The sequence below is a fragment of the Macaca fascicularis genome, chromosome 20 (genome assembly GCF_037993035.2).
Source record: "Macaca fascicularis isolate 582-1 chromosome 20, T2T-MFA8v1.1".
Lineage (NCBI taxonomy): Eukaryota > Metazoa > Chordata > Mammalia > Primates > Cercopithecidae > Macaca > Macaca fascicularis.
Window position 1 is genome coordinate 79,651,228 of NC_088394.1, and position 15,948 is coordinate 79,667,175.

At 44.0% G+C, this 15,948-nt stretch overlaps 1 protein-coding gene across 3 annotated transcripts in view; it reads left to right on the plus strand.

Moving 5' to 3' along the window:
• Window positions 1–15,948, plus strand: part of CDH13 (cadherin 13) — a 1,164,779-nt gene that overhangs the window by 1,141,351 nt on the left and 7,480 nt on the right. For all 3 annotated transcript variants that reach the window (XM_005592649.4, XM_005592650.4, XM_045381798.2), the window contains 2 exons: window positions 6,505–6,738; window positions 9,733–9,951. In XM_005592649.4, the coding sequence (XP_005592706.3) occupies window positions 6,505–6,738; window positions 9,733–9,951 (453 nt within the window). The remainder of the gene's footprint in view (window positions 1–6,504; window positions 6,739–9,732; window positions 9,952–15,948) is intronic.

Here is a 15,948-nt window from a genome sequence, read left to right on the forward strand (position 1 = left end):
ATTCTCCTGGTGGCTGAGCCACAGGCTCCAACACTTTTCCCCACTCATGAGGCTCTGAACCACTACCCCACAGAGGCCCATTTCCATAAGGTCCTGCTGCCAAGGTTCCTCCTTTCTCTCCATCCTTATCCCTCCCCCTTCCCTGCCTGGCATGGTCTTGTAGCTGGAAGACAAGGCCTCAGCTTTGGGGTCTAGTTTCTGTTTCACGAACCTCCATCAGCACAGACTGTCCCCATGTGGAGCCCAGCCCCCTGCTGTTATCTCTGAAAAAGATCTACTCCACTCTAGGATCATTTTTGGCTACTGAGCTATTCCTCCTGCAGAAATAGTAAATGCTATTTTACCGTGCATGGCCAGTGATAACCAGCAAGCCTCGGGCATTGGTCCCAGCCCCCATCCTGCCTATTGTCCTACTACAGGGACAACTGTGACTATGCTAGCTGGAACTGATGATTCCTTGGGGACCCAGCCTGACTATGACACAGGCTGGGTGCCAAAGAATCACTAGTTCCAGCAAGCAAAATAGGAACAGGAAGCTAAGAATGTAAAATACATTTAGAATGACCTAGTCAAATGCCATTTCTCTCTTTTTTTTTTTTTTTTTTTTTTTTTTTTTTGAGACAGAGTCTTGCTTTGCTGCCCAGGCTGGAGTGCAGTGGCACAGTCTCAGCTCACTGCAACCTCCGCCTCTTGGGTTCAAGCGATTCTTCTGCCTCAGCCGCCAGAGTAGCTGGGATTATATGCACGTGCCACCATGCCCAGCTAATTTTCTATATTTTTAGTAGAGACGGGGTTTCATCATGTTGGCCAGGCCAGTCTCAAACTCCTGACCTCAAGTGGTCTGCCCGCTTCAGCCTCCCAGAGTGCTGGAATTACAGACCTGAGCCACCGCGCCTGGTCTACCATTTATTTGTGGGGGAAAAAAAAAAAAATTCCACTTATATGAGTTCCCCAGAGTCATCAGATTCATAGAAACAAGAAGTGGAATGGTGGCTGCCAGGGGCCGGGGGAAGGGGAATGGGGAGTTGGTGTTTAATGGGTCAGAGTTTCAGTTTTGCATGGTGAGAAAGTTCTGGAGATGAATGGTGGTGATGTTCCTACAACAATTTGAATGTACTTAACACCACTGAACTGTACACTTCAAAATGGTTAAAAATTGTCAATTTTATGTTATGTATATTTCACCACAATTAAAATAATAGCTCATAAGAAAGAAGCTATAAATAGTAATAATAATAACCTGAAATTATGGTTTAGGGACTATAGTTTGCTTTCATGGTTAAAATGAGAGCCTGCAAGACTCAAGCTATGTAATAAAAATTCTGGTGGAGAAAGTGTAAGTTAATGCTTGCTCTAGAGAAGGAGGCCTGGTACTCACAGTGTCCATTTGAGCCTGTCCTAAATCTCTCTAGACCTCAGCCTCACCATACCTACAATGAATGGGTCTCAGATCTTCTGCTCTGAACTTCCACCAAGCCTGGGCTTGCAATTTGGGTGTCTGTGGACCCCTCAGGTGTGTTTCTAAATGCAGGTATGTTTCTCTGGAGTCAGGGGCCATGACCTTCAGCAGATTCCCAATGGGAAACCCACCTCCCAAGTATGTTGAAGACCTGAAAGCTGGAGTGGTTCTTCTCTCAGCAGTCCTTCCAGCTCCTAACATTATAGAGACAGAAGCCCCTACAAACTCAGCCAGACCCCCACACATTTAGAGGTTGGGCTTCCTCTGATCCTTGAAATGGCTACCCTGAGAACATGGCCCCGGGGCTTCCTCCAAAAGGGAGCTGCAAAGAGGGAGTCCCACTCTAGCTCCATTTCTAGGTGTTTTGCTCAAATTGATGCTTTTTCCCTATTGAAAGAGAAAATTCGCGTTGGGCATGGTGGCTCATGCCTGTAATCCTAGCACTTTGGGAGGCAGGCAGATCACCTGAGGTCAGGAGTTTGAGACCAGCCTGGCCAACATGGCAAAACCCCGTCTCCACTAAAAATACAAAAATTAGCCAGGCGTGGTGCTGCATGCCTCTAATCCCAGCTACTCAGGAGGCTGAGGCAGGAGAATTCCTTAAACCCAGGAGGCAGAGGTTGAAGTGAGCTGAGATTGTGCCACTGCACTCCAGCATGGGAGACAGAATGAGAGACTCTGTCTCAAAAAAAAGAAAAAGAAAGAAGGGAAGGGAAGGGAAGGGGGAAAGAAAGGGAAGCAGGAAGGAAAGAGAAGGGGGAAGGAAAGGGAAGGGGGAAGGAAAGGGAAGGGGGAAGGAAAGGGAAGGGAGAGGAGGGGAGGGGAGGGAAAGAAAAGAAAAGAAAAGAAAGAGAAAATTCGTAAAGGAGGGACCCTGTCTTCACTGTGCCTTGGTTCGATTCTTGGTTATGAGTGGTTCCATGGTGGTGGAGGCTGCCGATGGAAAGGGGAACAGAGGGGTGAGGGATTTTTGCTGAAAATCTAGAGATTACTTAGAAGCCCCCATATTTCCTGGGCCCCTGAAATGATTGGATCCAAATGGGCTTGTGAGGAATTTTGAAATTTTGAATTTCACCTGAATTTTGGATGTGATTTTTCTCTATCGTGTGCACAGAGGCTGAGAGAGGCTCTTTCCCTTAGGATTTTGTGAATCTTGTCTTTAACTCATTGCCCAAAGTAATGAACTCATTTTACTGACTTCGGAAAAAGACATCACCAGCCTGGCCTGGGAATAACACATGGGAAACTGAAGACAGTAGTATAATTAAGTTCACAAAAGGCCAATTCTTACGGCCATATTTCAAATGCTCACAACGCCTTCTCATCCATTCTACCAAATGACTTGGCTTCACAATATATTCAGAGTGAAAAAACATAATGGATTCTTCTGAGATACTCAATTAGTTCAATAAAAAGAGAAAAATAATTTTTCAATAAAGAAATTTAGCTAAATGACTAAAGCTGACAGTGAAAAACCAACTTCAAAGTAATTATGCATTTCTTTTGAGTTTGCGCTCTAACAAAAGTTGATGATATGCCACCATTAGAAATAGCCATCCTTCAAATGATTAATTGCATTTGTGTTGGTATTTTAGCAGACATTTATTTGAATGTTTACTCTGTAACTGTCTTCGGGTGTTGATATATTTAAATTTCCACCAGCCCTGCTGAAAAGTATCAGCTTGCGCTTCTTCATGACTCACTGCTCAACTTCCTTTAAGCTGGTTTTTTCACCATTAATGGAAACCTCTTCCAAAAATGTCACCAGTAACATTCTCCTTGCAAAATCCCATTACTTCTCTTTACTTCTTATCCTTGTGGGGGTCATGACACACTTAATTATGGGTCACTGACTCCCAGTTCTCTCCTGTAAAAGTAGCATCTGCTCTTTAAACTTTGAGGTCTCTCAGGATTCCGTATTCCACCCCTCTGGCATTCTGAACTTTCACCTTGGGTAACCACTTTGATAGAGAAGTTTCAAAGGCATCTATGTGTTGATGACTTCCCAACCCCTGGCTCAGCCTGGGCACTTCCGCCAAGCTGCACACATCTGCGCAGGTGCATTGAATTCGACGGGCCATTAGCACAGTCAAGGCTGAACTGCTGGTCTTCCCACTTCCCACTGCACTCTGCTCTTCTTCGGGCAGGCTCGTCTGAGTGCTTGATCACCTAGACAAGACACTGCTTTCCTGCTCCAGCTGCACGCGTCATGCCTCTCTTCATCCGTGGCTGGTCCGCCTGCCTGCAGTGTCTCACATTTCCTATCAATACAATTGTGTGCTTTCTGAAAATAAGTCAGGTCCGATTGTTCCTGGATCACTGCCTTCCTGGAAAGCCTCTGCACTCTGTAGAATCAGTACAGGCCCCTCGTGATGCTACTCAAGGCCCTCCAGGAGCCCATGCCACCATCAGTGCCCTCAGCTCTGGGGGAGCAGCTCCACCACGGCACCCCACGACTTTGCATGTAGAGCCACACGGGGAGGGTGTGACCTGCAGCTGCGCCGAGTCTTGGCAGAACACCCTGCAGTCCCCCAGCCAGTTTCTCGTTGCCTTCCAGGTTCTATGAGGTGCAGGGGCTTTCTGCCTGCCCCTCTCAGGACACAGCTGCTGCTATAAAACTGCTGAGAAGCAGCTTGGAGTTGGCTCTGCTGCAACATCCCTTCTTTCTGTTGCAGTTGTCCAGTCCCTTTTATTTTGCCATGACCTGCACCAAGGCCACAATGCCCATGCCTCCTTTTACTGTCTAAGTAATAAACTGTCTGCATCTAAAGAGGTCTCCCTGTTTCTTCGCTAGGACTTGCCTGTGTCCTGTATGCCAACTTCAAATACTCTCTACCCTTCTAACCCCCAAGTAACTCAATAGCCTAACTGCAAACTTAATGTCATTTCCAAACATAAATATAGTACAAGATAAAGTAAAATTATACTTGGAAGTCTGGCTAAGTGAAAATAAGGATTAGAAAAAGGAAACCAAGCCATAGGTTAGGTTAGTACTGTATCGTATTACTTTTTAAAACTGATAAGAACAGATCTACACTTGCTCTTAGCCAAACGCCAAGAAACGATTGTACTACTGAATAAAATTATGGTGCTGTCATTTTAGAGGTGCTTCAAATTCTTTTGGGAATCAGGCAAATCTGTATACTTAAAATGTGTGACCTATGAATTTGGCTCTAACCTTTCTTGCAGAAAATTAGAAATTACTAACCAATGGTTTGTCCCAAGAGCGAACCTCTAATGCACAAATGATTGAAAATGAATTCAGAGAAAACTTAAATAAAGGCAATCTGAGTTTTATTAACATTAAACGCCCTTTCTTTAAGTGAAAGGCATTATTAGGGCCAAGTGCAATGGCTCATACCTGTAATCCCAACACTTTGGGAGGCCAAGGCAGGTGGATCTCCTGAGGTCAGGCATTCGAGACCAGCCTGGCCAACATGGTGAAACCCCATCTCTACTAAAAGTACAAAAATTAGCCAGGCATGGTGGTGCACACGTGTTACCCCAGCTACTTGGGTGGCTGAGGCATGAGAATCGCTTGAACCCAGGAGGCAGAGGTTACAGTGAGCTGAAACCGCACCACTGCACTCCAGCCTGGGCGATAGAGCAAGACTCTGTCTCAAAAAAAAAAAAAAAAAAAAAAGAAAAGAAAGACATTATTAGATTGGTGATTATGAGGGCCATTATCTTAAAATAGTATTTCCTAAAATGCAAAACATTTCAGGAAGTAGCTGAAATATTAGGAAAAAAACAAGGCTTTAAAAATAAGGCCCAAAGGTTGAATGATGATTGCTTCTGTGCCCTGTAGCCAGCTGCTGATCTCATTTCTCATCACTAACCCACCTTCCTAAATCTGTCCTGTCCAGCAGGGTCAGCCATCCCAGCCCCCAGTGGCACCATCGCCATCTGAGACTCTTTTTCAGCCCCAGAAGAAAATCTCTCAGATTAAATCTTTCCCTCTTTAGTCAACTCCCTAGTTAGAGGAGAGCTACAGCAGGGAAACCGTGCTCATCCCTCATGGAGACTCCATCCTCCCCCTACCACCAACATGTGTGAATACCTGGCTACTTATGTAAAAGATTTAATTTGGCAAATGAGGAAAAGTCATATTTATCTCCATTCTTTGAATAGATTTCAGTGTGTGAGAATGACTTTTTAGTGTGTCAGAAGCTTGGTATTCTAAGGGTAAAGTATTAAGCCTAAAGAACTTCAATCAACAGTCTTAAGGCCAGGCGCGGTGGCTCACGCCTGTAATCCCAGCACTTTGGGAGGCCGAGGCAGGCAGATTATGAGGTCAGGAGTTTGAGACCAGCCTGGCCAACATAGCGAAACCCCATCTCTACTAAAAACACAAAAAATTAGCCAGGCGTGATGATGGGCACCTGTAGTCCCACCTACTCAGGAGGCTGAGGCAGGGGAATCGCCTGAACCCAGGAGGCGGAGGTTGCAGTGAGTCGAGATTGCACCATTGTACTCCAGCCCGGGTGACAGGGTGAGACTCCATCTCAAAAAAAAAAAAAAAAAAAAAAAAAGTCTTATATATGATAAATGGGTTTGTAAACCACTAAACTTTGTACCAAAAAAAATCTGTTATTGTTAATCTTGTTTGCAACTATTAATAATAACTGAGAAATGGGCTGGGCATGGTGACTTACGCCTGTGATCACAACATTTTGGGTGTCTGAGGCAGGAGGATTGCTTGAGGCCAGGAGTTTGAAATCAGCCTGGGCAACATAGTGAGACTCCCGTTTCTACAAAAAATACAAAAAGTATCCTCTGAGATGCAAACGCTAAGCCGGGTGTGGTGGCGTGCGCCTGTGGTCCCAGTTACTTGGGATACTGAGGTGGTAGAATTGCTTGAGCCCAGGAGGTTGTGGCTGCAGTGAGCCTTGATCACACCACTGCATTCCAGTCTGGGTGATAGAGTGAGACCCTGTCTCAAAAAATAAGATAAGTGCAAGATAAGTTTACAATGTAAAAAGTACTATGGTAAATTGCTCTCGCATATACCAGTTGCATACCAACATCTTCCCTTTTTCCCACAGGCAACCCTCCTGCTACGGGCACTGGGACTTTGCTGATAACCCTGGAGGACGTGAACGACAATGCCCCCTTCATTTACCCCACAGTAGCTGAAGTCTGTGATGATGCCAAAAACCTCAGTGTAGTCATTTTGGGAGCATCAGATAAGGATCTTCACCCGAATACAGATCCTTTCAAATTTGAAATCCACAAACAAGCTGTTCCTGATAAAGTCTGGAAGATCTCCAAGATCAACAGTAAGTCTAGCTAAAGCATTTCTCCCTGTTCTTCCAGCTTTCAGTTTAGTTTCTCTTCCCAAAATGCTCTTTCTCTACTATTCTCTCATGTATTCTCATTTGGTTCATTTTAAGTTATTGGCTTATTATAAATACTGACAATTTTCCCACCAACAAACAAATGCAATTTATCTGTTTCAAACATAGACGTTTTCTCTTCTGCTTCCTCTCTGATGTTTTCTGTACTGTACACCCTGTGTTGTATATCCTAACCTGTCTGCTACATACTGTAACTCCAATATTCTCTCTTTAAAATTTTAATATATTTAGGGGGCACAACTGCAGGTTTCTTATATACATACGTTGATTGCATAGAGGTGAAATCTAGGCTTTAAGTGTCCCCATCACCCAACAGTGAACTTTCTCTTAACTAATCTGTAGTTTCTGCCATCCCAGAGTTCCCAGCAACAAGACTGTGATTCTTTGTTCTTCCTCTTTCTCTTTTAATTAAACTCCACAGATTCTTTCTTTGTAACTAGCTTACGAAGAATATTGGCCAACCTGCCCAGTCTCAGCAGTCTCTGCTTCTCCCCAGCTATCTCTTGGCTCAGCTGTCTCTCCAATCTCAGAGACAGAGAACTGTGTTAACATTAACTTTCACCAGCGCATTGGAGAGACTTTTCATGGTATACTTGCCATCATAAAAGACTAAAGGAAAGAGAAGCACTAGGATAAGAATCTTTATAGTCTTCAACCTCCAACCTTCCATAGTATGCTGCAGACTGCCTCAAACTTGACTTGGTCTAATGATGACCTTGGCTTTTCTTTCAAATCCTTGGCCATCATTGACTTTGATGTCTTCTTCCATGCATCTTCTTTCTCCTTTATGAAACTTGCAAGCAATGTCTCCTTCCACCAGTCCTTCCACATAGGCAGGTGGAATTCAAAACTTAACCCAGCTTCTATCACTTGCCTTATCAAGACTGAAACACCAATGTATTAATATGGAGTATCCCTATATCCACAATCTCACCCACCTTCTTCCCCAAATGTAAACTAACTACTAAGTTCACCTTGTCTTCCAATAAAGTAAAAGAAAAAACAAACAAAAAAAGGCATTAGATACTATGTCTTCAATAATATACTTATCCTGCTGTTGACCCAGTCAGGGTTCCCACTTCTTATATAGGTGGTAGAAGTTTTGAGGGAGACAGAGAATTACCCATTTCATTAGATTTTGCCTAATGTACAATTGTGCATAACATTTTCTATTTAAAAATCTCATATCTATTGTTATAGCCCTATCTCATATCTTATTTTATTAGTGCCTTTTGCTTGTTATTGATTCTATTTGCCTGTTTGTCTATTTTATTGCTTTTTGAAGAATGAATTCTGTTACACTGATTATTTTTATTTAAAACAGCCCTTCTCTTGTTTGAGGGGTTAGTGTTTTATTTGCTAGTTTTTATGGCTGTGGCCAATTTGAATAAACATCTCCAAATCTTTCCAATCGGAACTTTCTCATTCAAGAGTTTCTTTTGGTGGGGGGTGATGGAGGGGGTGAACATCAGGATAAATAGTCAATGCATGCTGGGCTTAATACCTAGGTGATGGGTTGATAGGTGCAGCAAACCACCATGGCACACGTTTATCTACTTAACAAACCTGCACATCCTGTACATGTACCCCGGAACTTAAATTTAAAAAAAAGAGAGAGAGAGAGTTTCTCCTCTGCTCAAGGAAGATGGGAAAATGCCGTTTGATTTAATCTGCCATCTCACTAGGTGACCATCACATTAGTCATTGCTGCTGCTGTCACCTTCTAGAAATGATCATGCTTCATCTATTTTTATTTTCCTGTCATTACACTCTTGTTTTTTTCTCCTCATTTTACCTAATGGAAAAAAAATGCCTTCTAAATGATTTTGTTGTCTCACACTTTTTTTCTGAATATTTAGCCCTGTTTATTCCCAGAAAGGGGTACTTAAAAATATGTATGCCCCTAATCATGTCAGTGACTTTATCCCAAGGTTAAAGAATAGGCCAGCTGGTACAGCCACTGCCAAATGTCTCCCAAGGGCCTGGGTGATCGTGGCTATCGCCAACGCATGTGACGTTAGGGAAGTGGAGGGGAAGCTTAAAGATCCAGTGTCTATGTTGCGGGTTCCCACCCAAATCTAGAGCTGTGGACTGAGGGTTGATTAAAAACCAAAAACAAGGCTGAACACAGTGGCTCATGCCTGTAATCCCAGCATTTTGGGAGGCTGAGGCAGGCAGATCACCTGAGATCAGGAGTTTGAGACCAGCCTGGCCAATATGGTGAAACCCCATCACTACTAAAAATACAAAACTTAGCGGGGCGTGGTAGTGTGTGCCTATAATTCCAGTTACTCAGGAGGCTGAGGCAGGAGAATCGTTTGAACTCAGGAAGTGGAGGTTGCAGTGAGCTGAGATCACACCACTGCACTGCAGGCTGGGCAACAGAGTGAGACCCTGTCTCAAAAAAAAAAAAAAAACTGAAGACAAAAAACGTAGGCTATAGAACCTATCTCCATGATAACACATCAGGGTCCTGCCCACATTGAGAGCAGGTGGATTTTCACCTCAGCTTTCTAGATGTGGAACGCAGTCTTTGTCAAGATGGCTTTTTCATGTAATAAATTTGCAGGGAGGAGTTCTTGGTAATCAATCATCTTCATGAAAGGAGCTCTCCTTGAAATTGATTATGATGGCGCTGAGGCACCGAACTCTGGTGATGGAAGCACTCTGTCTCTGTGCTGTTCATTACAAGAGCCACCAGCCATGTGTGGCTTCTGGGCACTTGGAATGTGGCAGGTGCCACTGAGGATCTGAACTGGTATTTTCACTTGACGTTAATAAATTTAAATTTAAGCATTCCCACGATTGTAAATGAAAATGCAGCACCTGTTTGGTGTGATTTTAGTCACCAAAACCTCACTCTTTTATTGGAAAAAGTCTCATCCACTCTCACCAGGACCCTCCTTGCCTTTACAGATACTCACGCCCTGGTAAGCCTTCTTCAAAATCTGAACAAAGCAAACTACAACCTGCCCATCATGGTGACAGATTCAGGGAAACCACCCATGACGAACATCACAGATCTCAGGGTACAAGTGTGCTCCTGCAGGAATTCCAAAGTGGACTGCAACGCGGCAGGGGCCCTGCGCTTCAGCCTGCCCTCACTCCTGCTCCTCAGCCTCTTCAGCTTAGCTTGTAAGTTGGCATAACTCCAGTGCATGCACGAGTAGGAAATTGTAACTTCATGGGGTTCATGAAGCCGGCATTTTTCCATATACCTTTCCAAGAAAAAGTATCCCAGAAGAATCATTCATCTTTAGTGTATGTCTGTATGACAGAACATGTTATATGTAGAAGTGCTCCCACTAATGTTTAAAGGCATCTTAACAATCCCTTCCAGCCAGTCTGAGGAATTGTGCAAAGGTGTTCATTGGTAGCCTGCAAACCAGCTGCCACTCAACTTGAGCTAATGAAAATGCACCCAGATTAGTTAACTGGTCTATCAGAGGCCTGTTTCTCTCTACATTATGCGGAATAATCTTTTGCAAGGTTAAAACAGATATGATGAGACTTTCTGAGAATAGTCATGAGAATTTATGGATGGAGGTTGGGCTGCAGGGAAAATGATCAACGCATAATTCACACTGTTTTTTCACTGGCTAGTAATAATGACTATAATATAATGAAACGTTGTTTTAAACAAATGAGTTATTATGCCAAGTAATATAGATGTGAGGATAAAATGAATAAATACATGTGTCAGATATTCCTTATTTATGAAATACTAGTCCAATTTTAACTTTAGCAGTTATTCATATATAACTGTTACCATCCAAAAGCCGTTTGGGCCTTGCTATTTACGTTTTGAGAAGGTATTGGTGTAATTGCAAATTAGGAAGTTGGGAAATTGGCAGAAAAAGAAAACAGAAGGTGTTATACCCTAGTGACAGTGGTGAGCTGCCAGGAAATCATATAGTCCAACACTGGGCATTCATGTGTATAAAGCTCTGTGCAAGACCAGAGTCCTGTGAGTAGAAGGAAAAAGAAGGACTGGGCACGGTGGCTCAGACCTATAATCCCACCACTTTGGGAGGTCAAGGTAGGTGGATCATTTGAGGTCAGGAGTTCAAGACCAGCCTGGTCAACATGGTGAAACCTTGTGTCTACTAAAAATACAAAAATTAGCCAGGCATGGTGCCATGCGCCTGTAGTCCCAGCTACTCGGGAGGCTGAGGCAGCAGAATTGCTTGAACCCGGGAGGCGGAGGTTGCAGTGAGCGGAGATCGTGCCATTGCACTCTAACCTGGGTGACAGAGCGAGACTCTGTCTCAAAAAAAAAAAAAAGAAAGAAAGAAAGAAAGGAGGGAGGGAGGGAGGGAGGAAGGAAGGAAGGGAGGGAGGGAGGGAGGGAGGGAGGGAGGAAGGAAGGAAGGAAGGAAGGAAGGAAGGAAGGAAGGAAGGAAGGAAGGAAGGAAAAGAAGAAGCCATTATAGCATCTCACTAGCCCTTCAGACTGGGCATTTCTGAAAGCGAACGTATCATCTTCCCCTACTGACCTGCCCCTCTGCCTGCCTTGCCTCTGATGACTGTACCACCATCATCATCATCACCATCATCTCCATGTCTCCTTCCCAATCTTCCCACTGCAAAGCCCAACAGAGTCTAAGGGTCCAACACTTTCCATCCATACCTGCCTCCACCCTCCTGTCTCAGGTGCTAATGTTCACTTAACCTCGATTATCTCACTGGCTTTCTAACTTTCTCTTCTGCAAAGAGAGAGAAAATAGAAATCAGGAGGCTGCCCCTCAGAGACTTCTCCTGAGTCTTTTCTGTAAAGTAGAGACAATTTCAGATGAAGGGATAGAGATGGGACTGGGGGCTGAGAAGAAATTAGGAAACCTTGTCAAAGGGCAAATAATTCGACTGTACAGCAGTTGGGCTGAACGTTGAGCAGGGGTGGTCCAGAGGAGATGGGATACTGTCTTAGTCCGTTCAGGCTACTATAACAAAATACTATAAACTGGGTGGCTTATAAATAACAGAAATGTATTGCTGATTGTTCTGGAGGCTGAGAAGTCCAAGAACAAGATGCTGAGAGATTCATTGTCTAGTGAAAGCCCACATTTTGGTTCACATATGGAGCCTCCTCCCTGCATTTTCACACGATGGGGAGAGGCAAGGCAGCTCTCTGGGGCCTCTTTTATAAAGGCACTCATCCCATCCCATCCATGAGGACTCTGACTTCCTGACCTACTGATTTCCCAAAGGCCCACCCTCCTAATACCATCACCTTGGGGATCAGGTTTCAGCATATGACATTTGGAGGGGCACAAACTTCAGCAGATACTATTAACCACCCAGTTTATAGTATTTTGTTATAGTAGCCTGAACGGACTAAGACAGTATCCGATCTCCTCTGGACCACCCCTGCTCGACGTTCAACCCAATTGCTGTACAGTCGAATTATTTGCCCTTTGACAAGGTTTCCTAATTTCTTCTCAGCCCCCAGTCCCATCTCTATCCCTTCATCTGAAATTGTCTCTACTTTACAGAAAAGACTCAGGAGAAGCCTCCCAGGGGCAGCCTCCTGATTTCTATTTTCTCTCTCTCTCTTTGCAGAAGAGAAAGTTAGAAAGCCAGTGAGATAATCGAGGTTAAGTGAACATTAGCACCATACCATAGCAGATACCATGAATTTATAGCAGCACGTTATGCTTGTTTGCCCCCTTACTTTGCTGACAGATATCCTAGACCTAGATTTCTAGAGTGTAGGAATGTTCCCTTTGTGAGAGTGTACTGTCTGGGGCCTGGTTTGCTGAGTCATCACCAGCAACCTGCAAGTCACTCTTGTATAGCATCAGCTGGGGAGATGGTGGTGGATCTCAAGTCTGACTGCACAATAGAAGCACCTGGGGAACTTTTCAATATAGCTACCCATACCCGGGCCCTACCCTATGACTGGAAGGGCAACTCAGACATTTGTCCGTTTTAAAGGCTCTCCAGATGGTCCACAGATACTGGGAAATCAGGACCATCCTGGTGTGATTACAAGCTTTAGGTACAGGCTCCTGGACATTCTAACAGTGTCCTCTAATCTTGTCCACACCCTAAACATGTGCTGGTTCCTTCAGTTCACAACTCAATAGGAAACAGGTGGAGGAGGGCAAATTTAAGAATATAAATGTGAAGATGTTTGCTACTGATGGTGCCAGGAAACCTGGCACCATCCCTCCTCCAGGGAGGAGGGTACAGTGAGATGACAGAACACATCCAATATGAGAATTTCTATAGCACCAACTTTCCAAAAAGTGTTTCAGAAGCTTACAGAATTAAAACGTGAACAAGACAGGAAGTTAAACTTGACAAGGAAGAGAAACCAACTAGGAAGAGTTGGGGATGGAGCTGACTGACACTAAATTTGGCCTGAGCTTCTTGTTGGCTTGCCGTACACACTTGCTGCTGTGTGATAAGAGCAGCGTGTTAATTGCACTGGTAGTTCCTAAATGCTGTTGCACATCAGAACCACTTAGGAAACATTTTTAAAATGCTAATTTCTGGGCTCAGTGCCCTAGAAACTTTCATTTGTGGTCTGGATTATGACTTGAGGTTGGGGAGTAGGGGGTTGGGAAATAGAAGTGAACGGACGCATGGACAGACAGATGGCTAAATGAAAGGAAACATGTATTTCTCTCTCTTTTCTTTTGTTCTTTTTTTTTCCTTCATCTTTCTTTTCTGTTTATTTGTTTGTTTATTTATTTGAGACAGCGTCTCACCCTGTCGCCCAGGCTGAAGTACAGTGGCACGATCTCAGCTTATTGCAACCTCCACCTCCTGGGTTCAAGTGTTTGTCCTGCCTCAGCCTCCCAGGTAGCTAGAATTACAGGCAAGCGTCACAGCACCCGGCTAATTTTTATATTTTTAATAGAGACGAGGTATCACCATGTTGGCCAGGCTGGTCTCCAACCCCTGACCTCAGGTGATCTGCCTGCCTCAGCCTCCCAAAGTGCTAGGATTACAGGTGTGAGCCACCACACCTGGCCCCTTACTTTCTTTTTCTTCAAAAAATAAAATATTACAGGCAAAGGTAAAATGTTTCTCTGCCCAATTTTATTTTCTGTTCTCTCTCCTCAGAAACAATAGTTACCATGAATTAGCTATTCATGTGCATGTCCAGATGTTTTTATACTTTTACTACACACAAACACATTCACACATAACACATACAGTTCTATTTTGTGCAGTTTGTAAAACCTCCTGTAATTCATATTATATTGGGCATACCATTCTACAACTTTTCTTCCTCCCTGTGTTACATTCACAAGGTCCATCCATGTTGCTCTAACTCAGCGCTCAGCAAACTTTTTCTGTAAAGGGCCAGATGGCTTTGTGGGCCATATTAGTCTCCGTCATCTATTCATCTTTATTTTTGTTTGTTTGTTTGTTTCTGTCTTTTGTACCACCCTTTAAAAATGTGAAAACCCTTCTTTGCCTGGGACCTATCCAAACACGGACTTGAGGTTAGCCAGCCCACAGCCTTCCTTGGCTGAACCCCACTCTGCTCCATTCATTCTGACTGCTGGAGGATCCTGTCATTTGAATACGGTGCAGTGGATTCCCTTATCAGCAGACACATTAGAATCATTTACTGTGACCAACGCTACTACAGTAAGAGATCTCCATTTTCCACCAGCTCCTGGAGTGACTGCTAGACAGACCACAAGCCCAGCACTGCCCAAGGACCAGCACTTAGAAGCCACTACTGTACAAGCAATGCTTGCATCCCGGTGTGGTGGCTCACCCCTATAATCCCAGCACTTTGGGAGGCCAAGGCAGGCAGATCACTTGAGGTCAGGAGTTCAAGACCAGCCTGGCCAACATGGCAAAACCCCATCTCCACTAAAGATACAAAAATTAGCCAGGCGTGGTGGCAGGCACCTATAATCCCAGCTACTCGGGAGGCTGAGGCAGGAGAATCACTTGACCCTGCGAGGCAGAGGTTGCAGTGAGCTGAGATCATACCACTGCACTCCAGCCTAAGTGACAGAGCAAATAACAACACTTGCAGAGGTCCAGGAGCAATTGGAACTCAAGTATAACAGAGTTTGGATAAATTGGAGAGCAGTACTTCCTATGTGATTGCAAAGAGATAAAAATTCTATGTGTGTGCAGTGGGAATGCATATGCACATGTGCATGTATGTGGTGTATGTGCATGCACATGTGTGTACACAGAAAGAAGACAATTGAGGGGGTCACGTCACACATCGCCCTCTGTAAATCCAATTTCGGGACATCAAAGCCTGACTCAGTGACATCTCTTTGAAGAACAAAGGCACTGCAGGACGCTGCTCGCAGGCCAGCCACTCTGGACTGGAAATGAGTGTTTTTAAATGGAGACCAGAGCCGCTGTGCCCCTGCTTGTTAAAATACAGATTTCCAGGCCCATCCAACGTATGGCGTCAACATCCCCGGTGACAGGGGCCTCTAGCACAAAGCCCAGTGTTTGGTTATTTGTATACAATGTTTTTATAATAATACACATTCTGCTACCACCACTCCACATAGTAAGTATTAGTAAACCTGGAATAGTTTTTAGATTTAAAGAAAAAGACTTGGCAGTATTTTTTTCTTATCAACAAGTGATTTTCTTGCGGCCGTCACTTTGAGACTCCTGATCTACAGATGTCAATCATGAGCAGGTTCCCAAGGATGTCCCACTTCTCATCTCTCAACTGAGCTCTTGGATCAATTAATCTAAGGCGGAATTGCCTGATAACCCCTAAAGAATTGCTTCACAGTTAGTATCACTGATAAAAGACAGACACAGGTACACCAGGTGTGAGATGCCACATGTGCTTTATGTGCTCATCTAAGGGGAGCCAGCCCATCTAGCATCACGTGATTATATCCCACTGTAAGTAGGGGCACCTGTATGTAAAGTCAAAATTATTCCCAAAATGAAACCCTGGATCTCCCCGTGTAGCTGGAAAGGTACTCAGTTGACACTCCAATGGTTTGCTCCACAAAGACAGGTAGTTTCAGCCCCCAAAAAGCAGTTAAAAATAGGTGTTACCAGTTACCTTCAAAAACACACCTTGTCTGGTCATGTATAAAAGGCATAAAATTTTCTAATACTGTTTGTTTAAATGTTAGAGATGCCTGCCAAATGTCATGATTTATGTTTTATTATATA